The sequence below is a fragment of the Aotus nancymaae genome, unplaced genomic scaffold (genome assembly GCF_030222135.1).
Source record: "Aotus nancymaae isolate 86718 unplaced genomic scaffold, 86718_ANA_hifiasm-v0.15.2.pri h1tg000040l, whole genome shotgun sequence".
Lineage (NCBI taxonomy): Eukaryota > Metazoa > Chordata > Mammalia > Primates > Aotidae > Aotus > Aotus nancymaae.
The window spans coordinates 32,175,963-32,199,960 of record NW_026988454.1 but is presented as its reverse complement, the minus strand read 5'-3'; the positions used below and the strand labels follow the sequence as shown (position 1 = coordinate 32,199,960).

The 23,998-nt window shown below is 34.1% G+C and overlaps 1 protein-coding gene across 8 annotated transcripts in view; it reads right to left on the bottom strand.

The window, feature by feature from the left end:
- The window catches only part of AHI1 (Abelson helper integration site 1), a 220,647-nt gene that overhangs the window by 133,462 nt on the left and 63,187 nt on the right, over positions 1–23,998 (bottom strand). For all 8 annotated transcript variants that reach the window (XM_064360653.1, XM_064360649.1, XM_064360650.1 and 5 more), the window contains 4 exons: positions 22,219–22,325; positions 20,587–20,705; positions 17,879–18,009; positions 16,460–16,600 (listed from right to left, as the gene is read on the bottom strand). In XM_064360653.1, coding sequence (XP_064216723.1) covers positions 16,460–16,600; positions 17,879–18,009; positions 20,587–20,705; positions 22,219–22,325 — 498 coding nt within the window. The remainder of the gene's footprint in view (positions 1–16,459; positions 16,601–17,878; positions 18,010–20,586; positions 20,706–22,218; positions 22,326–23,998) is intronic.

Here is a 23,998-nt window from a genome sequence, read left to right as displayed (position 1 = left end):
ATCCACACAGTTTGCTACTGGCATAAAGATAAATAAATTGATCGAAAGAACAGTATAGAGAGCCCAGGGTGTATAGACAAAGTATAAAGGCCATTCAGTGGAGAAAGGACAGTTTTTCCAACAAACGGTGTTAGAGTAGTTTGATATTCGTAGGTGAAAAAAACCAACTTTGATCTATACTTCACAACATGTACTCAAAATGAACCACAGATCTAAATGTAAAACCTAAAGCTATGACTTCTAGAAGAAAACAGAGAACACTTATGTTTTTCACATGTACCCCAAAACCTAAAATGCAATAAAATAAAATAAAAAAAGAAAACAGAGAACACTTTTGTGAGCTTGGGTTAGGCAAAGATTTCTTAGATACAACACTAAAATGAGTAAGAGAACAAACTGATAATTTGCACTTCAACCAAATTTCAAACTTATGTTCTTTAATCTGTTAAGACAATTAGAAGACAAACCAGACTGGGGGGAAATACCTGCAAATTGTATGCCTGATAAAATACCTGTATACAGAAAACACAAAGAACTCTCAAAACTCAATAGTCAGAAAACAAATAAGCCAACTTAAAAAATGGACAGAACATTTGAAAAGACACTTTACTGAAGAAGTTATATGGATGACAAATAAGCATGCAAAAAAGGTGCTAAGTATCATTAGTCATTAGGGATAAGCAAATTAAAGCCACAATAAAATAGCACTGCATGTATATTAGAATGGCTAAAATTCAAAAGATTGGCTATTTCAAAGTTGGCAAGTACATTCACACACTAAAGATGTGAATGTTAAATGGCACAATCACTTTAGAAAACAGTCTGGCAGCTTCGTAAGAAGTCAAACATAACATCTGCAATATGATCTAGCCCTTCTACTCCTAGAAATTCATCCAAGAGAAATGAAAGCATATGTCCATACAAAGACTTGTATGTGAATATTTGGAGCAGTTCTACTTGTAATAGCTAAAACGTGGATACAACCCCAATGTTCATCAACAGGTGAATGGATAAACAAACTGTGGCACAGCCATACAATTAACACCCAACAATATAAAGAATAAACTGATGAAAAATGCTAAAACATTATCTCAAAGTAATTCTAAGTGAAAGAAGCCAGACAGAAAAGAGTACATAGTCTGTACAGTTTCACTTATATACAGTTCTGAAAAATGCAAACTAATTTATAGTGGTTGCCTGGGGTAAGGGTGAGGAAAGAACAGAACACAAAAGGGCACAAAGTAACTTTTGGGGATGATGAATAAGTTAATTGTCTTGATTGAGGCAATGGCCTTACAGGTGTATAAATGTCTAAACTTATCAGATGGGACATTTAAATATGTTCAGTTTATAGTATGTCAATTATACCTCAATAAAGCCATTCACCAAAAAAAAGCAAATGAAAAAATTGTGATGAAAGAGGTAATTATTCTTACTATGCAAAGAGTTCCCATAAAATGCATTAAAAATTAATAAACAGAAAAATGGGCAAAGAACCATTAAAGAAAATTCACGAAAGAACTATGTGTCCAATAAAAAGATATTTAACTTCACTATAAATTAAAGGAATTGGTAATAAAAATGTAAATTAGTAAGTTATGCTTTTTTTTTTTTTTTTAACCTGTTTAACTGACCCTTTGTAACTCAAGATATTTCCTGAGGAACAAATTAAATAAGGGTAGCTAGGTGTATACTGAAGCACTACTGAAATGTTGAAAAAGATATAACAGTATAATTGTGCAACAACAGTTGTTTTTTATGGTGTATTCATTTAATGAAAGGGAATTTAGCCACTAAAATTATGTATAGAAATGTAATTAACACAATGGAAAACTGCCCATAATATATTATCAATTGGAAAAAAAAATTTATAAAACAATATAGTCAGTATACAAAAGGACGACCACTTTTTCAAGTTATCAGTCTTGGTTTTTTCACCAACTATGAGTCTGAGATGATGCGTATAAACAATGCTAGGTCTTTGATCTTTATATTCATGTACTATTTCATTTAGGCACTCTAAATGAAGAACAGCTCAATAATAATTGGTGTTCTCTCCCTGCAGACCTTGAAAGTAATGAGTACCAAAGGATATTATAAAGGGAGAGGACCTGTTTACACTCCACCCTTTCAGTGATGGACATTCCTCAATACTAATTACTACTTTTAAACAGAAGTGTAGCCTTTTTCTTTCTCTATAGATTGTTTTGGGTTTCACTATTATTTTTCATTAACCATTTTGAACATTTCCCCCAAATAATCAGAACACTTATTTAACCTCGACTCTTCAAAGACTGCTTACAGAACAAGAGAAATTTTAAGGCTGTGAAAGAAAATAAAAGTGCTCTATGAACTGGAATTTGGAAGGTTTAACATTAGCAGGTGGGTTTCAGGAATAAATAAATCAACAAATGCATATCACATTTCATGATGTTTGTCTTATTTGCTTTTTAAAATTGTCCTTTCAACATTTAATTTTGGTTTGATGCTATGAATGGAAAATAAAACTGGATTTAACTATTTAATGACACTTTCTAATTCCCTATATTTTCTCTGAGATTGTGTACTTGCCAACCATGATTTCACTTTAATCTGAGTGACTGAACATGCATAAAAATGTTCCAGAGGCACATACACCTATATAAGCAACAGTTACACAGGTTAGTAAGATTTCAGTATTTTTCATCTTACTCTTTTTGTCAAACAATTTTCTCAGCATTATGATACGCTAAACACATATTATTATTCTTTCTTAAAAACGATATTTTAAACTGGAAAAAAAGTAACAAAAAGCATGGCCTAATTATCTCTTTCCTTATTTTTCCAGGTATTAAGATGCCTTTCAGAAGGATTAAAATGGCCCAAATGGAAGCTGATAACAAAAATAAATACAAACAATTATGAATACTTGTTTTTGTCATCTAAAAGAAATTTTCTATACAAAAGCCATCTGACTGGTATTCAAGAAGTCAAATTAAACACTCTATTTCATCTTCAGCATCTCTAGTTCTGTGAAGGCAGCCATAAAACAAAATCTGCAGAAATATTCACAAACACTTAGTTTCTCAGATACTAGAAACAGAAGCTGTTCACAAGTTCTTGTGCTCTTCTCCCTCCTCCACCCTCCACAAATATATACATCAATTTGTGTCAGACTATACAGATTCCATTGTAAAATACTAATAGGTTATACTAGATGAATTCTGATATTCCTTCAAGCTCTATGCTTTTAACATTTCAGGAGTTTTAAAACACTTTGATATAGGCCATGATTGGAGTATAATTTTGCAATTAAGTAACTGTATTTCTTCACTTTATCATTACTTTTTGTGCTAATTTTTGCATCTTTAAAATTTAGCTCTGATCTAACCTGATATGTTTAACACTTGTAATTTTAACAGTATCATTCCCATCTTTTCCTCAGTTTCTGAAGAGCTGCCATGGACCATGCACTAAGCAGGTTCTGGATATACAGACACTGGACCCACTTGAGGTTTCAGCCTTCCAAAGGAGAATAAATTACTGCAAGTTGCTAAGTGGTATAGCAGAGGAATGGACAGACGATGAGAGCACAGAGATGGCAACTGCATTTGCTTAAAGAAATGTTATGTTCATCAAAACTTCTGGCTATCATTTGGGATTCCAAATTTTATAAAATTAAAACATTCTTAAAATGTTTTTATGATGGACAGTCCTTTGATTCATAGAATAAGCTTGGTGCTTTGTGTATGTTCTTGAGTTAAACAATTATGAAAAAATAATGTGGTTTTCTTAAGAGATTTTTATCTTTATAGGAGGAAGAATGGAGGAAATAAGATATTTTAATCCACTGCCCTTTGCATTTGAAGCAAATGCAAGGTTTGCTATTATTACAATCTATGTACTTACATTACTGACTTTATAATAAAGTGAACCTGGAATCACAACATATTCTTTCTCTTACATTATATTAATAATAAGATTCTCCTTTGGTTCACCATTTAATTCCTTTGTTCAAGACATTTATTATATATAGCCCTGTTACTATATATGGTCATCTTACTGGATACCTAATTTCTTTAGCTATAAACTAATATATTTCCAGTTATACTATCATTCCTGCAAGCTGTAGTTCTGCTTATCCAGTTTCCCAGGATTTAGCAGTTACATAGCATTCTCCTTTTCTTTCTCTAACATCTGTAGTGACTGCTCAAGGACTTACAATGTTTTTTGTTGTATTTTATCTGGCGTAACTTGTTTCTCCTTCAGCTAATCTTGAGATTCTGAGTGGATGGATCCAAGAAGTTCTATAGACTAACACTTCAATTCTGGTAGCCTGGCTGTGTTTGAGGTCCTGATAGTAATTTTATATTTCCTTGACATACCTTTTAAGTAAATTAGAACTTTGAAGTATTACTAATAAAACTGTTTAAAATCTATACAGTAATGTGTACCAGACTCAAGTCTCACAGCCAACCAAAAGAGACAGCATCTACCAGCATATGGCAAATTGATAAGCTGGATATCAAAACTGAATAAACTATCTGCAAATCCCCTACAGTACATGCTATTCTGCTCTTGTTGGTTCCTATTCTATTATCAATTATCACACAGAACGTTATCCAACTGAAAATGTCTCATACACATACTGCTACAGAGAATTGCTACAATTTCCCGACTGCAGCCTAGTTCATGAACTCGACACAGGCATTACTCAGATAATAGCGGGTTTAGTTTCAGACTACCGCAATAAAGCATATATCTCAATAAAGCAAGTCATATGTTTTTAATTTTCTAGTGCATATAAAAGTTATGTTTATACTATACTGTAGACTATTAATTACACAATAGCATTGTATCTAAAAAACCAGTGTATTTACCTTAATTAAAAACTACTTTATTGCTAAAAATGCTAACAATCATCTATGTCTTCAGTTAATCATAATTTTTTTTGCTGGTGGAGAGTCTTGCTTTGATGTTAATGGAGGATCTGCTGACTGATAAACATGGTGGTTGCTGAAGGTTAGGGTGGCTCTGGCAATTTACACAACAATGAAATTTGCTGCACTGATTGACTCTTACTTTCACGAAAGATTTCTCTGTAGCATGTGATGCTATTTGATAGCATTTTACCCATAGAAATTTTTTCAAAATTAGTCAATCCTCTCAAACTTTGCCAGTGCTAAATTTATGGAATTTTCTAAATCTTTTGTTGTCATCTCAACAATGTTTACAGCATCTTCACCAGGAGCAGATTCCGTCTCAAGAAGCTATTTCCTTTGCTCATACATAAGAAATAACTCATCCATTCTAGTTTGATCATTAGATTGAAGTAATTAATTCACATATTCAGGCTCCACTTCTAATTCCAGTTCTCTTGCTATTTCCACCAAATCTGCAGTCACTTCCTTCACTGAAGTCTTGAAGCCCTCAAAGTCATCCATGAGGGTTAGAATACGTTTCTTCCAAACTTGTTAGTGTTCATATTTTGACCTCCTCTTACGAATCATGAATGTTCTTACTGACATTTAAAAAGGTGAATACTTTCCAGGTTTTCAATGTACTTTGCCCAAATCCATCAGAGGAATCACTATCTACGTCAGCTATGGAATTATGAAATGCATTTTGTAAATAATAAGACAAGAGAGTCAAAATTACTCCTTGATTTGTGGGCTTTGGAATGGATGATGTGTTAGCATGTATGAAAACAACATTCATCTCCTTGGACATTTCCATCAGAGTTCTTGCATGACTAGGTGCATTGTGAATGAGAAGTGATATTTTGAAAGAAATCTTTTTTTCTGAGTGGTAAGTCATAACAGTGGGCCTAAAATATATAGTAAACTGTGTTGTAAAGAAATGTGCTGTCATCCAGGCTTTGTTGCTCCATTTATAGAGCAGAGCAGATGTAGTATAATTCTTCTTTGTTTTTTTTATTATACTTTAAGTTTTGGGATACATGTGCAAAATGTGCAGGTTACATAGGTATACACTACACCCATCAAACTGTTATCTATATTAGGTATTTCTCCTAATGCTATCACTCTTCCAGCCCCTCACTCCACAACAGGCCCCAGTGTGTGATGTTCCCCTCCTTGTGTCCATGTGTTCTAACTGTTCAACTCCTATTTATGAGTAAGAACATGTGGTGTTTGGTTTTCTGTTCCTGTGTTAGTTTGCTGAGAATGACGGTTTCAATCTTAATCCATGTCCCTGTAAAGAACATGAACTCATCCTTTTTAAGGGCTGCATAGTATTCTATGGTGTATATATGCCACATTTTCTTTATCCAGTCTATCACCGATGGGAATTTGGGTTGGTTCCAAGTCTTTGCTATTGTGAATAGTGCTGCAATAAACATACATGAGCATGTGTCTTTATAGTAAAATGATTTATAATCATTTCAGTATATATCCAGTAATGGGATTGCTGGGTCAAATGGTATTTCTGGTTCTAGATCCTTGAGGAATTGCCACACTGTCTTCCACAATGGTTATACTAATTTACACTCTCACCAACAGTGTAGAAGTGTTCCTATTTCACATCCTCTCCGGCATCTGTTTCCTGACTTTTTGATGATCACCATTCTAACTGGTGTGAGATAGTATCTCATTGTGGTTTTGATTTGCATTTCTCTAATTACCAGTGATGATGAACTTATTTTACATGTTTGTTGGCTGCATAAATGTCTTCTTTTAAGAAGTGTAGTTCATATCTTTCGCCCACTTGTTGAAAACAACCCTGTTTGTTTTCTTGTAAATTTAAGTTCTTTGTAGATTCTAGATACTAGACTTTGTCAGATGGATAGATTGCAAAAGTCTTCTCCCATTCTGTAGGTTGCCTGTTCACTCTGGTGACAGTTTCTTTTGCTGTGCAGTAGCTCTTAGGTTAATTAGATCCCATTTGTCAATTTTAGCTTTTGTTGGCATTGCTTTTGGTGTTTTAGTCATGAAGTCTTTGCCCATGCCTATGTCCTGAATGGTACTGTCTAGGTTTCCTTCTAGGGTTTTTATGTTTTAGGTCTTATGTTTAAGTTTTTAATCCATCTTGAGTTAATTTTTGTATAAGGTGTAAGTTTCAGTTTTCTGTATATGGCTAGCCAGTTTTCCCAATACCATTTATTAAATAGGGAATCCTTTCCCCATAGCTTGTTTTTGTCAGGTTTGTCAAAGATCAGATGGTTGTAGATGTGTGGCATTATTTCTGAGGCCTCTGTTCTGTTCCATTGGTCTATATATCTGTTTTGGTACCAGATTCATGCTGTTTTGGTTACTGTAGCCTTGTAGTATAATTTGAAGTCAGGTAGCATGATGTCTCCAGCTTTGTTCTTTTTGCTTAGGATTGTCTTGGCTATATGGGCTCTTTTTTTGGTTCCATATGAAATTTAAAGTAGTTTTTTCTAGTTCAGTGAAGAAAGTCAATGGTAGCTTGCTGGGGATAGCACTGAATCTATAAATTACTTTGGGCAGTATGGGTATTTTCACTATATTGATTCTTCCCATCCATAAGCATGTAATAGTTTTCCATTTGTTTCTGTCCTCTCTTCGTTCCTTGAGCAGTGGTTTGTAGTTCTCCTTGAAGAGGTCCAGTGCAATTCTTAAGAGCTCTAGGATTTATGGAATGGTCAATGACCAATGAGCATTGACTTAAAGTCATCAGCTGCCTTAGCCCTAATAAGAGTCAGCCTGTCCTTCTTTTTTTTTTTTTTTTTTTTAGATGAAGTCTTGCTCTGTCACCCAGCCTGGAGTGGAATGGCATGATCCTGGCTCACTGCAGCCTCTGCCTCCTGGGTTCAAGCAATTCTCTTGCCTCAGTCTCCTGAGTAGCTGGGATTACAGGGCGCATGCCAACATACTGGCTAGTTTTTGTATTTTTAGTATAGATGGGGTTTCACCATGTTGGCCAGGGTGATATTGAACTCCTGACCTCAAGTGATCCACGCACCTCAGCCTCTCAAAGTGGTGGGATTACAGGCATGAGCCACCGCACCTAGCAGTCTGTCTTTTAAAGCTTTGAAGCCAGGTTTGACTTCTTCTCTCTAGTGATGAAAGTATTGGAGAGCATGTTCTTCCAATACACAGTTGCTTCATCTCCATTGAAAATATGTGGTTTTGTGTTGCCACCTTCATCAATGATCTCAGCTAGATCTTCTGGATAACTTGCTACAGCTTCTACACATCACTTACTGCTACACCTTGCACTTTAATGTTATGTAAATGGTTACCTTCCTTAAATCTCATGAATCAGCCTCTGCTAGTTTCAGACTTTTCTTCTGCAGCTTCCTTACCCTTCCCAGCCTTCAGAGATTTAGGATAGTTAGACGCCTTGCTCTAGATTAGGCTCTGGCATAAGAGAGTACTGTGGCTGGTTTGATCCTTCTATCCAGATCACTAATTCTTTGTCCATATCAGCAATAAGGCTGTTCTACTTTCCTATCATTTGTGTTCACCAAAGAACTTGTCCTTTGCATTCACAACTTGGCTAACTATATGGCACAAAAAAGTCTTAGCTTTTTCCCTATCTCAGCTTTCCACATGCCTTCCTCACTGAGCTTAATCATTTCTAGCTTTTGATTTAAAATGAGAGATGTACAATTCTTCCTTTCACTTGAAAGGAAGAGGCCACTGCAGCGTTATTAACTGGTCTAATTTCAACATTTGTGTCTCAGAGAATAGGGAGGCCTGAAGAGAGGAATGGGAGAATGACTGGTGGGTGGGGCAGTCAGAATACTTACAACACATATTGATTAAGTTCGTCATCTTATATGGGTACAGTTTGTGGTGCCCCAAAGCAATTACAATTGTAACATCAAAGAGCACTCATCCAAGATCACCATAACAGATATAATAATGAAAAAGTTTGAAATATTGTGAGTTACCAAAATGTGATGGAGAGACACAAGTGAGCACGCCAATGTTAGAAAAATGGTGCCAATAGACTGGTTTAAGATAGAATTGCCAAAAACCTTCAATTTGTAGAAAACACAGTATCTATGAAGCATAATAAAGCAAAGACCAATAAAACGGGGTATGCCTGTATTTATGCTTCATGCTTCATTATAGTTTCATTTTATCCTTTGATAAAAATATTGATATAAAATAGAATAGGTGCTATTCTAATTTTACCAGCAGAAAAAACAGATGCAGAAAGCTAAAGTATTTGACCAGGGTCAAATAGAGAGTGGTAGTATTTTGTCTACAATGCCAGTGCTCTCTTACTCCAGTCTTTGTTGTTGTCTATTTTATATCCTATCAATCATATCATTCATGCGTAGTGCATTTAAAAATACTACTGTAAACATTGGAAAAATGCCTTAAAGAGGAATTCAGGGCTCTGGTTTATGCTCAAAACTATCAAGTTGACTAAGTTTTCCATATGTCTTGAGTTCTTGAATGACAAAAACTTGCAAATATAGTATGTGAATAATATTAAAATAGGTAATTCAGCATATAACCAAGAAATAGGTAGTTTCAGCATGAATTAAAATGTGGCATTTCTATCTTTTAATTTCTCTTACCCAGCTAAAAATAAGTATTTAAAATTCTGTTCTACTATTAGTTACATTTTAATGATACAATCTCATATAACTATGAGAATGATAACTAAATTTGCTTTTGTAATATTCATCATGAATATTACAAATGAATGCCATATACAATATAGAAAACAAATGAATTTCCATTATGTATTGTATATAGTATTACAAATGAACATATACAAATAGTATACAAATAGCCATCTCTAATATAATATCCACTATATTGTACATAAAACCATGGATATTAAATTTACTTCTATTAGACATTATCTTATTCCAAAAATATTTTAAAATAGTTATATTAAAATTTAATATGGCCAGGCATGGTGGCTCACACCTATAATCCCAGAACTTTGGGAGGCCGAGTTGGGCAGATCACTTGAGACCAGGCCTAGGCTACTTGGTCCCAGCTACTTGGGAGGTTGAGGCGGGAGGACTACTTGAGACCAGGAGGTTGAGGCTGCAGTGAGCCGTGATTGTGCTAGTACACTCCAGCTTGGGTGACAGAAGACAGAAGAGGCCTTGTCTCAAGAAAAAAAAAACAACAAACTAATGCTATATACTAAAGAAAAGTTATATTTTACACTATATTGAGAACATAATGGCTTAGTACATCATAATGTCATTCCTAAAATTTTAATTTTTATGTATGTATGTATATGTATGTATGTATAGATGGGGTCTCACTATGTATGTGTGTGTGTATATATATATACGTGTGTGTGTGTATGTATAGATGGAGTCTCACCTATGTAGAGATGGGGTCTCACTATGCTGCTCAGGCTGATCTTAAACTCCTGGCCTCAAGCGATCCTCCCACCTCAGCCTCCCAAAGTGCTGGGATCACAGGTGTGAGCCACCACACCTGGCCACCCCCCAAAATTTTTAAAGGAGTGAACTATTAATCTAGATAAGCAAACTTCCTTTCTGAAGGGGTTCTCCCAGATGTTGAAATTGAAAACCGACAACACATTTTGCCATATGAATATTTAGCTACCTTTTAAATTTATTTTATGATCATGAAATGCAAAGACTAAGTAAGTGCCTAGGAGAAAGAGCTTAATGCATTAAGAAGATGGACTCTGGAGTCAGACAGCCTGGAACCAAATGGTGGCTTTACTACCAACTGTGTTATTTTAGGAAAATTACTGTTTTCTCTGTGCCTCTGTTTCATCATCTGTGAAATGAGGATAATAATGGGACCTACACTGAAGAGTTTCAGAAGGATTGTATAAGTTAATGTATGTAAAATATTCGTAAGAGTGGTGGACACATTAAATGCTTGATAAATGTTAGCTACTACTACCACTGTTATTAGCCCCAAATTTACTAAATGATGATGCCACTCAGTATATAGGTTTATAAAATTTAAGGAAAAAAATGCTGTTCTACAGGATTTGTAGTTGTTAATGCCAACATTTATTCTTTTATTGCATATTAGTAATATGCCAGGTACTATGTTAGACATATGGCATTATAAATACCACACGCTTTTAGGCAATGAGCAAGTTAAATAACAAATTTCACAGGAAGCTAAAGGTACATGTTGCCCTGAACTCTGGTAAGTGTGCCATAATATAAAAAATAAGTGTTGGCCGGGTGTGGTGACTCACGCATGTAATCTCAGCACTTTGGGAGACCAAGGCGGGCGGATCACAAGGTCAAGAGATCGAGATCATCCTGGCCAACATGGTGAAACCCTGTCTCTACTAAAAATACAAAAAAATTAGCTGGGCATGGTGGCGCGCGCCTGTTGTCCCAGCTACTTGGGAGGCTGAGGCAGAAGAACTGCTTGAACCCGGGAGGCAGAGGCTGCAGTGAGCCGAGGTCACGCCACTGCACTCCACCCTGCCGCCTGGTGACGGAATGAGACTCTGTCTCAAAAAAAAAAAAAAAAGTTTGTCAACAATGACAATGTAGGTTATCATTAATATGAAATGTATTAATGAAATCATGTCAGTTGTGGTTAGTTTAAATTTCTTTTAGAGGTGTAATCAACTACTTAGGAAGCACAAAGGACTAGAAAAGAGCACAGTAATCTGAGTCTGATTCCTGGGTTTCATAGCCCAGCTCAACTTGACACACAGTAGGTGCTTAACAAAGATTTGTCTAAGATATGATGACTACAAAGCACTCCAGAGTTAATATTGGTTCAGGGGTGACATTGCCACCTAGTGAAAAATCAGCCTCATTACCTAGAATTATCAAACCATGCTGAGAACTTCCCAAATTAGACTTGACTCCACTTAAAACACTACATGCATATTTATTATGTGTCAGTATTCAGGGTAGGTAGTAGCAGGAAAAGGATGAACAAGCTTCCATCTTTGCTTCTTACAAAGTATAGAAAATACAAAAAAACTTCATACTCCACAGAGAAACAGAAAAAACTGTACTATAGAAAAAACAAGGTTTGATTATTAGACATTTAGAAACTAGTATTATAAGAAATTTGCTGAAAAGGAAATTTAGTGTAGCAAATAAGTGCATGGACTCCAGGACCAAACTGCATTGATTTAAAGCAGCGGCTCCGATAAAGCGAGGATAATAGCCCCTATGTCATAAGACTATCGCAGAAACTTAAATCTATGTAAAATGCTTAAAACAGTACTAGGAACACAGAAAGTGCTATATAAGTATTAACTATAATTTTTATTAAATTTAAAACAATATCCTAGAGACTGGTGTGAATAAATATTGATTAATAACAAAACATTAACTGCTAAAGTCCAGCTTCATAAATTTAATTCAGTAGAAGCCGTTTCTCTGAGTAGTACTCTGTTATTATGGGAATACTAAAAGTACATTATTCGTGGTACTCTGTGACTAAATTTTGTATTACTGGATGATTAACCCTTTCAACATCAGGCAAACAGAACTGCCTTCTGAAAGTAAAAATCGTATTTCTTACCAAAAAAAGCAAAAAGTCAGTAGAATGAAAGACCCAAAAGACCACAGCCTGAACATATGCTTAACAGGGAAAGATGCTTGCTAACTCTTCACAGATTTTGCTAGAACTGAAAGATGGATGATACATTTAGCTACCACTGTGGTCTCATTCACAACTTATTTAGCTTATTAAAAAAATAAGCTTGCTCCATTTTCCTTGAAAATCATCAGATGCTCTGATAAACACCACTTAAACATCTCTTAACTCTTGTGTTTTTTGAATTTTGTACTATTAAAGTATTTGTGTAAAGCCATATGTAAACTTTATTTTCAAACAAAAAATTATGAGCAAAATATTTCTGTATTAAAAAATAAAATATAAGACAAACTCTAATAGGTTAGTAATAAATATTACACTTTTTTAATGGAACTATACCATTCACAAGGACTCTGCTAAATCTTGGATGGTTAAGATTACTTAACTTCTTCCTAAGCTTCCTCTTTTTAAAAATAGCAATGAGTTGGGAAAAATGTGTTGAAACATTTTGACTTTTAATTTGTTTGTAAAGGTGTGTTTGCATATCAAAAATTGTGTTTGTGATAGATTGCACAAATAATTTTAATTTAATGTGCCTATTATTTGAATATTTTAATTTCTAAAATGTTCATGGAAATCCTTCCTCTTGCACATTAAGATAGTGTGGAAATAACATTACATTTTTAATTTTATGCATTTATATTCTAACAAATTGACCTGGAAAGAAACCTACTTTAACAAAAGGCTGACCAACAGAGTAAAAGAGAGGAGATACAAACTCTTCAACTCCTTTCCATATAGATATGCTTATCAGTACATTAAAACAGAAATTCTTATAATCCAGTGTATACTGGTTGGACGAGCAGAAAAACCCATTTTATCTTTTGCTTCAATATTGTGCTTATCAATTTACCTAGCACTTTCACAGTCATCGTCGCATAGAATCTTCACAAATACCCCTCTCAGTTAGAACAGGTACTAGTAGTATAGTACCTTTTAATAAAATTAGGCTGTGAACCTGTCTAGACCTGGACTTTTTTTGGTTGGCAGGCTGTTAATTGCTGCCTCAATTTCAGCCCTTGTTACTGGTCTATTCAGGGTTTCAACTTTTTCCTGGTTTAGTTTTGGTAGGGTGCAAGTGTCCATGAATTTATCCACTGCTTCCAGGTTTACTGGTTTATGTGCATAGAGTTGTTTGTAGTAATCTCTGATGGTAGTTTGTATTTCTGTGGGATCAGTGGTGATATCCCCTTTATCATTTTTTATTGCATCTATTTGATTCTTCTCTTTTTTCTTTTTTATTAATCTGGCTAGTGGTCTATTTTGTTGATATTTTCAAAATACTAGCTCCTGGATTTATTGATTTTTTGAAGGTTTTTTTGTGTCTCTATCTCTTTCATTTCTGCTCTGATCTTAGTTATTTCTTGTCTTCCGCTAGCTTTTGAGTTTTTTTTTGTTTGTTTTTTTTTAAATCTTGCTCCTCTAGCTCTTTCAATTTTGACTATAGGGTATCAATTTTAGAACTTTCCTTGTTTCTCATGTGGGCATTTATTGCTATAAATTTCCCTCTAGACACTGCTTTAAATGTGTCCCAGAGATTCTGGTACGTTGTGTTCTTGTTCTCGTTGGTTTCGAAGAACATCTTTATTTCTGCCTTCATTTCATTGTTTATCCAGTCAACATTCAAGAGCCAGTTGTTCAGTTTCCATGAAGTTGTGCAGTTTTGAGTTAGTTTCTTAATCCTGAGATCTAATTTGATTGCACTGTGGTCTGAGAGACTGTTTGTTATGATTTCCGTTCTTTTGCATTTGCTGAGGAGTGATTTACTTCCAATTATGTGGTCAATGTTAGAGTAAGTGTGATGTGGTGCTGAGAAGAATGTATATTCTGTGGCTGTGGGGTGGAGAGTTCTGCAGATGTCTATTAGGTCTGCTTGTTCCAGTTCTGCGTTCAAGTCCTGTACATCCTTGTTGATTTTCCGTCTTATTGATCTGTCTAATGTTGACAGTGGAGTGTTAAAGTCTCCCAGTATTACTGTGTGGGAGTCTAAGTCTCTTTGTAAGTCATTAAGAACTTGCTTTATGTATCTGGGTGCTCCTGTATTGGGTGCATATATATTTAGGAGAGTTAGCTCTTCTTCTTGTATTGATCCTTTCACCATTATGTAGTGTCCTTCTTTGTGTCTTCTGATCTTTGTTGGTTTAAAGTAGATTTTATCAGAGACTAAAATTGCAACTCCTGCTTTTTTTTGCTCTCCATTTGCTTTGTAAATCTTCTTACACCCCTTTATTTTGAGTCTATGTGTGTCTTTGCATATGAGATGGGTCTCCTGAATACAGTGCACCGATGGGTTTTGACTTTTTATCCAGTTTGCCAGTCTGTGTCTTTTGATTGGGGCATTTAGGTCATTTACGTTTAACGTTAATATTGTTATGTGTGAATTTGATCCTGCCATTTTGTTACCGGTTGTTTGTTTTGCCTGTTGGTCGACGCAGTTTCCTCATTGCATCATTGGTCTTCACCATTTGGTTCATTTTTGCAGCGGCTGGTACTGAATGTTTTTTTGTGTGTGTGTTTAGTGCTTCCTTCAGGAGCTCTTGTAGGGCAGGTCAAGAAAATGAAGCTTCAGGAAGATAAGAAGCTTGTGCAAGGTCACTAGAATAACAGAATGAAGCCTAAATTCCATTTTTTTGACTCCTAAAATGCTTAGCTCTTTCTACTACTATGCCTCTAGAATGGACTTCTATGCTTATTGCCTAAAAACCAAATTGGCAAACCTAACTATCCTGGGCTAATCTGATGATAAAATCCTCTGTCAGTGACAAAAATATAAATTGCTTGAAGGAAAAAGACAAGAGTGGAACTTTAATGTGTATGTGTAGTGAAAATTTCAAAGTCATAAAAAGCAAATTAGAAACTGAATGAAGACTATTATAAAACCTTTTAAGAGTCTGAGGAAATTATTTGCTGCCTACTTCCTGTATAACAGTTCCAAATATAAAGTACTTCAGTATAACTCTTCATTTATGTGAAGATTTGGAGTGGGTACAAAGAGAGAACTGTTTCAGGATACATGTTGAAACTAGACACCAGATTTGGACATTCAATAATGTGAGGAATCCATCTGTTTCTTCCTATATTCAGGCAGTGTTTATTTTTGCTAACATCTGCTTGTCATAGTAAATGGTACTGTGTTGTTTGACAATTCTACCATTAGTAATAGTGTTATACAATTCTGAGTATATGTTGCAGAAATTATTTCTTCTCTATAAAGTTCTTTAAAATAAGATTAAATCTTGATTTTACACATTATTTTATAACATAATTCACCCAGGAAGGCATAATATAATCCATACTATAATCAAGAACTTCAGATTTATAACTTAATTGCCTAACTAAGAATTACAATTTTGAGAATGACAGCACTAATAGTATAATGCAGAAGAGTGACATCCTAATTTCCGGAGAGAAATTAAAGAAATATGTGAAAACCAGCATAAATCCAAAGAATTCTTAGAATACCATATTGTCCCTGAAAAATAATGTATCCAAAGTTTTTACTTCCTTATCATTCCCAGGAATGATAGACTAGTGTAGTTTCAGAGCTTGAAAGATATTCGATTTCTCATTCCAGGTGATGTTTTCACTGACGTGATTTTCCCCCTACTTTTTATGTTAAGAAACTCTCAAAACTACAACTTATTAAAACTATATGCTTTAGTAAGAACATAGGATAAAATATTAACTCACTAGTCAACTGAAAACATTAAAGATCTGTATTTCCTAAGGGTTATTTACCTTTTAAATTTAGTTAACATATTCCCAAATAATTTTTAGGTAAATTCTATTTATTTAAATTGATTTACAAAGAAACTGCTGGCTAGTTTTCTGTGATTCCAACGTAAGTGCACAATTGTTATGTGTACTTTTGCCAACATTTAAATTCCAGACTGATTCTTGGTTTAGTCCAAATATAAAGGTTATTTAATTCTTTACTTATCAAGTGGTAGACTTACCATGAAAATCATAAATATACAGAAGAATTGGCTCATTTTGCCCAAATGCACAGAATGCAACCATATTTTCAAATGGATGATAAGAAATGTCTCGAATAGGTGACTTGAATGGCAGGTCAGAATACATGGCTACTTGTTCTCCTAAATAAAAAGAGATTCAAAAATGTATATCAGATATGTCTTGTTAAAAGATTATTCTGCCATTTATTAGAAAATATTTATAGTAATGATGCTCATATTTACATGAAAATTTCAAATATTTATAAATGTTTGAGTTAACACTGTATTAAATTATCTTTATTTTGCATTCTATTGACCCTCCTCTTTCTACTTTCTACCTCTTCCATGAGGTTTTCAAGGCACAAAGTAGAGAGGTATGACTCTGAGATGGGACAGAGCTAGGCAAACTCCAAATAACAGAGAACTCTGGGTAGAACTATGGGAGAAATTACAGGACTCTAAAACTAGAGAAACTCTAGTTGGGTAAGTTTTGGTGAAGGATTAACTTGTCCATTTTTTTTTTCTAGAGGCTGTTTGAGGTACCCATTTGCTTGAAAGATACCTATGATTATGGCCTAAAAGATGTCTAAAGCAGAGGTCTGTGGAACTCCAAAAAATCAGTCAGGAGTCAAAAAGCAAAGAATCTAGATTCATTTATTGTAGGTGAGAGAGACTTAATGCTACTGGATTAATGCAAAAGCATCAAAACGTGGTACAGGAAACAAATAAAACACACAAAAACCTAAGTTAGCTGATTAGTCTAAATGCCTAACAGAAAGAATAAGAAAATAAACAAGGAAAAATCAAATACTGCTCATTAAAGAAATTTTAGAGTAAATTTTATAAAATTATCTGAATTTCTTATTAAAAACATTCATGTAGCTTTAGTTTTTCTTTTGAAAAGCAAAGGTGAGGCACAAGTGAGCTTCCCAATGTAATTGTTTATTTAAAAAAACTGAACTGCAATAATTCGGGTAACTTGCTATTTAAATTTCAGACATCAAAACTTTCACAGGTATGTTTCTGTTACTAATGAAAATATATTATAGATGTTTAAAAATTTGTCTACCTAGTCATATTCCAAATTCAGCTTGTAACGTTTTACATTTTGCATTATGGTCTTCATTAAATACTTTTCTAAGATCAGCAATATTTCATCATAGGCCATGAAAGAACAAACCTTGAATTATAATGTGAAATTCTAAATCCATAAAGATATTAAGGCAATAAAGAACAGAATTTAACACAAGTTTAGGCTGTAGCTGAGTTCCTTTAAAGGCTTTCTAATCTTAAAAAACATAATTGAAAACCCAAAATAAGAATTTCCTCGAAAATTATTCCATAAAATGGTAGAATTTTCATACTTCTTCAAACCCCTGTACCTCCCCAAATTATTTTTAAAGTTCAATAAATATTCACCTGTTTCGGGGTTCCAAACACACACTATACCATCCTCACTTCCAGCAAACAGGAAAGTCCCACATGGAGTCAAAGTACTATGAATCTTCTCCCGATAATTTGCTGCTCCTACAAATTTCCTTGCTACTAATCTATAAGCAAAAAAGATTTTACAAATTTAACTGTCTTAACCATATAAATGAATGGTGGTAGAAATTTTTTTCTCTTAAATACTTAATATCTATTCAACAAACATTTTTTGAGAATCTGTCATATGGGAGACATTCTATAACGGATACAGAACAAAGAAGAGCTAGTTCCCGGAGCCCAGGGAGTTTATCATTTAGAAGGAGAGAAGAAACATGTCAATGTAAAATAGAAGGTGGACATACAAAGTACTACAAAAGAAAAACAAGAGTTCTTTTCAAACTTGGATAAGAGAAATTAATTCTAACTGTGGAGAAAGAGAGACTAGTTTATGGAAGTAGCATTTGAGCTCGTTACTAAAAAATGGATAGAATTTTTATACTCGCTGGGTACAGTGGCTGATGCCTCTAATCCCAGCACTTTGGGAGGCTGAAGTGGGCAGATCACAAGGTCAGGAGATTGAGACCATCCTGGCTAACATGGTGAAACCTCGTTTCTAAAAATACAAAAAATTAGCTGGGTGTGGTAGCGCATGCCTGTAGTCCCAGCTACTCCAGAGGCTGAGGCAGGAGTATCGCTTGAACTCAATAGGTGGAGGTTGCAGTAAGCTGAGATCGTGCCACTGCACTCCAGTCTGAGTGATAGAGCAAGACTCTGTCTCAAATAATAATAGTAATAATAATAATAATAATAATAATTTTTATACTCAGTTTCTTCCACCTGATGAATTTTTAAAACAATAAAAAGAATATTTGATCTCTGAAAAAATTAGATAAAACATATTATTAAATCATCTACTAAATACGGTACAAAGCCTTCCATATTTTTTCACTCATGAAATAATAGTTACCACCATTTCAGCACATACTTTGTGCCAGGTAGGTACTATTATTGTCCCTGATTTACAGAGAGAATATTAGATACACTGCTCTGTAATCTGCTGTTTTCACTCAAAAATAAGTCATATTGGACCTGCGTGTCAGAAAATATAGATTATACATAAACATTTTAATGGGTACATTAAATCTATTGTTGGATGACATTTGAATGTTTCCAGCTTTCCCCTACCATGAACACAATTTCTATAAATAATCTTGTGTGTATATACATATTATAACATTTGTACTGTTTTATAATTATTTTCTTAACATAAATTCCCAGATCTGGAGTTACTGGGTCTAACTTTTCTAGGGTCCTTGCTATGTGCTTTACTGTTTTAAATACTTTACATGTATTAAGTTGCTTATTCCCCAACAAAACCCTTATGTGTATGGCGTATTATTTCTCTCCTTTGAGAGATAAGAAAAGAGGCACATGGAGAGATTGATCAGCTAGTAAAGAGGTAGAGAAGGCAGTATTTAACTCTAAGTAGTATGTCCTGAGGAGCCCAAGCATGATATTAAGCTGTATACTATACTGCTTAAAATTCTCTCTCAGTATTCCTTGCCAAGAACCTATGCTCATACAGACTAACTCACTCTGCTTTAAACGCCTATTATTTCACTTCTGAACTTTATTTTGTTTTCTATTCTACTGAAATATTTTATCTTGTCGAAATTCTACCCATCAAGACTGAGCTTAAATGGCAGCCTCTCAATAGAGTCTTTAACAGAAGACTATATTATAGTTGTCAGCTTTATTGCTGCTATGAAAAATATAGTCCTTTTATTACAAATTTATATTCATTAAAATACATATTGAACACTTGCTAGCTGCCAGGCACGGCATGGATGCTACATACAGGAAAAAAAAAAAAAAGTAGCTTCCAGTCCTAGAAGGTCTCACAGTTTAGCTTAATTAAATGTTTTTTGGTTTTATTTTGAAGGTTCATAACTAGATTATAAACAAATGGTTTAATTTTGCTTATTCTCCCACAGCATCCATGACAGTTCCTTGAAGTGTTTTACATAAATATTGAAGGGTATAAGGGCTAACCCTAAAAAGATACAGAATTAAACTGAAATAAATTACATTTGCCTTTCTAAATACTAGAAAGAAATCTAATAAAATAGCTTTCTCTCATTTATTTTACAGAAACTCTTAACACCACAACAAAAGTGTACTAGAAGTCCATGCTGATTTCTCAGCATAGCTTCTGCCTTTTACAGTAAGGATATTTCCCTACATTCACCATTATTTGGAAATAAATAAAAAAACAGAGACGTATAAATCAAAACCCTCTCCTTCAGTTGTATCATATTATACTAATGCTACAACAGTATCATAGTGATATCAGTATCAGTCAGTATCATTGTAGAAGACAGAACCTTCTTTTTTTTTTTTAAATTGTGAAAACAAAAGCAACTAACTACATTTCAGTCTCAGAACTATTCACATTTTGGGCTGGATAACTGTTTTAGGGAAGCTGTCTATGGGCTGTAGGATGATTAGCAGTATTTTTGATCTCTACTCATTAGATACTAAAAGTAACATAAAAAAAAAATCTCTAGATACTGCCAGATGTTCCCTGGTGAGTGTGGGGACACTGCCTAGTTGAGAACCACTACCGTATTTTATAAATATAATTTAATTCATTACTTATTCTGTGAGTACTTATCCTGTCAATACTGAAATATACTTACATCCGGAGATCCATAATTCTCAAAGTACTGTCTTTGGTATGGATTAACAAACGTTTTCCATTGGGATGAACCTCCAAATAACTAATTGGAACCCCCTTAAACTCAGTTTCTTTAATTTCCTAAAATGATAAAAAAAAAAATTACTCATGAAAAGTTTGTCTAATGCTAAGTTTTTTTTCAGGTACAAAATTAATTTTAAAATATCATTTCCAATTCTGCTGTATAGTATGCTTTATAATTGTTAGCAAAAGGATTCTGAGTAACTTCAGTTTAGGTTGAAAATAAAGTTCATGAACTGTATTTCTGTTATGTAATGCCACATTTAATTAGTATGTGTTTTTGTACTATGTTCACTTTCCCCAAATTTAGTCAGTCCCAAACAAGAAGCACTTCCAACAAACTCATCTTCTAACATTAATTTTTTTGTTTAAAATCACATAAGGAAGCTTCCAATTTTTATAAATCCAAAATCACATGTAGAATGAATTTTCAAGTTTCTATTATTTAGATAAGAATTTCTAAAAACAGAAGGGACTGTTTTTTAAACAGATCTGACAGACTCGACAGATTTAACTGCAGTTCCTGGAAACTACTTTTCACTTAGGGTATCTTTTTTCAATTACTGTCATATTATGAAAAATTGAAGAACAAAGGTATAACATGTTAGCCAGAAACTGAATCAATTTATATAAAACAAATTCAAGTTTAATGATTCATTTGTATTTTTAAATAAAAAGTAAAAAATGTACACTAACAAAATTGTTTAACATACGAGCTATCTTAAAAACACTCTAGTCCCAAAATGAAAGAACTTATTCATTTGTTTCTATTTAGCAAATTTCAAATGAAACAATTACTGTGATTAAATGACAGACCTCCATAATAATTACATAATTCTGAAAGACACCAGTGTTTATAAAATACTGAGAATACTGTTTTTAGAGATATTATTGGACCAAGGAAAAAGGATATGCATAACAGAAAACATAAATTATTACTTATCAATGATAATATAACACACACCTCATTTTAGCATAAATGTCACCCAATGAATTATTGAATGCCATAGTACAAATGGGGTATAAAAAAGTGAAAGTAACACCTGGCCAAAATTTTAAAAATCTTCACTAAGTTGGCCGGGCGCGTTGGCTCAAGCCTGTAATCCCAGCACTTTGGGAGGCCGAGGCGGGTGGATCACGAGGTCAAGAGATCGAGACCATCCTGGTCAACATGGTGAAACCCCGTCTCTACTAAAAATACAAAAAATTAGCTGGGCACGCTGGAGCGTGCCTGTAATCCCAGCTACTCAGGAGGCTGAGGCAGGAGAATTGCCTGAACCCAGGAGGCGGAGGTTGCGGGGAGCCGAGATCGTGCCATTGCACTCCAGCCTGGGTAACAAAAGCAAAATATCGTCTCAAAAAAAAAAAAAAAAAAAAAAAAACTTCACTAAGTTATTACATTATCAAGCAGCCATCAAAAGGATGTGCTAATTAATTATTGATAATTGACTATGAAAAACTGTTAATTTTTTGAAATGAGAGAACAGAATGTCCTGCCATCCTATCTTAAAGTCATATGACTGAATTTTTTCCAACTTCCTTAAATTCCAAAATATGAAATATGATTTTATACCTTATCTATAGTCCAGTGGTGCACTGAATGTTCCAAATCATTAATCTTGACATAGGTATTCCAAACAACAATCACCCCTGTGCAGTCTCCTGAATACATATGATGACCTATTTAGAAAAATAACATTACTCACTTATGAACGTTGCATAGAGTTAGAAACAAATAATAGGAAGTTGGGGGAAACCATACCCCAGTAAAACAGTCAAAGAATTGAAGAGCTGTTAAAAGGTAACCAAAAAGCAAAACGTAACTCACAAACAAATCGCAATTACCTTTAAATGAATTCTTTTCTCTTTTAAATTATTTTTGATGACTTACTTCCCTTTGTCACTTACCTGAATTTAACTAAAAAAAAAAATGAGCTTCTCAGTACATGTGTATATGGCTCATACTCCAAAGCCAAATAATTTGAACCATCAAACATGTAACGTTATTTGTCATCTTTATTAACCTGTAAATCTGCTTTGTATACCTAGAAAAATACCTATATTCTAATATATAGTGTTAGTATAATTTCTGAGACCCAGTAGAAATTCATCAAATGATCAGGGAATGAATAAAACAATAACAGGTATTCCAGTTCAACATCAATTCTTTGGAGTCAAATTATCTTAAAGTTGACAGACCTCAGAGACCATCAAGGTCAACTTCAAACCCACTCAGGAATATCTCAAACACCACCACTAACAGATGGCTGTTCAGCAACTGTAAATTCAGCATTTTACAAAACAGCTATTCAACTGGTGAACTGCTTCCTGTATTATAATATTCTTTCTAATTCTGAACAAAGAAAATCTATCTTCTACAGCTTTGGCCCATCTCTACCCATTGGAGTAACATGGACCAATTTCCCTTTTTTTTTTGCACATTTGGATACCTTATGGCCAAATAGTTGAAGAAAGTCTTTATCTCTCCTTTATAATCTGTACTTCTATTATGACATAGCTAATTTTCAGATACCTTTCTATTCAGTCTTTCCTGAATATGTTCCAAATTTATTAACATCTCTATAGCTGAATTGGGTAAATCAGCAGTATTATCCTTTTGATCTGGATCCTACATCAATTAATTATAGTGATAGCCTACATGACTAGTCTCTGGGATTATGAAAAAAGTGAGTATTTAATAGATACTATTAATTTATTCTTTCAGATAATAAAATGATTTGTATTTTACATCTTTAAAATAAACTATATATTTTTTTAATTTTTTTTGAGATGGAGTCTCGCTGTGTGGCCCAGGCTGGCATGCACTGGCATGATCTCAGCTCACTGCAACCTCTGCCTCCTGGGTTCAAGCGATTCTCCTGCCTCAGCCTCCCGAGTAGCTGGGACTACAGGTGCATGCCACCACACCTGGCTAATTTTTTGTATTTTTAGTAGTGACGGGGTTTCACCATGTTAGTCAGAATGGTCTCGATCTTCTGACCTCATGATCCACCTGCCTTGGCCTCCCAAAGTGCTGAGATTACAGGTGTGAGCCACCATGCCCTGCCACTATGTTATTCTTATATAAAGATAAAACTTTACATAATTACAAATTTTCTTTCTATATGTTTGTAAATTTTAAGATTCTTTAAAAAAAAAAACTAAGAATGATAATCATCAGTTCAAAGAAATATATTTATGAAATTTGGCACATAACTGGTTGTTATGGCAAAGATTAATTGAATCTAAATATTTAAGAATTTAATAACTTAAAAATTACAAACAGAACTCCCTCAGTGTCAAATCAATCATATGACCTGCAAAACAAGCATAAGCCTAAATATGTACAATCA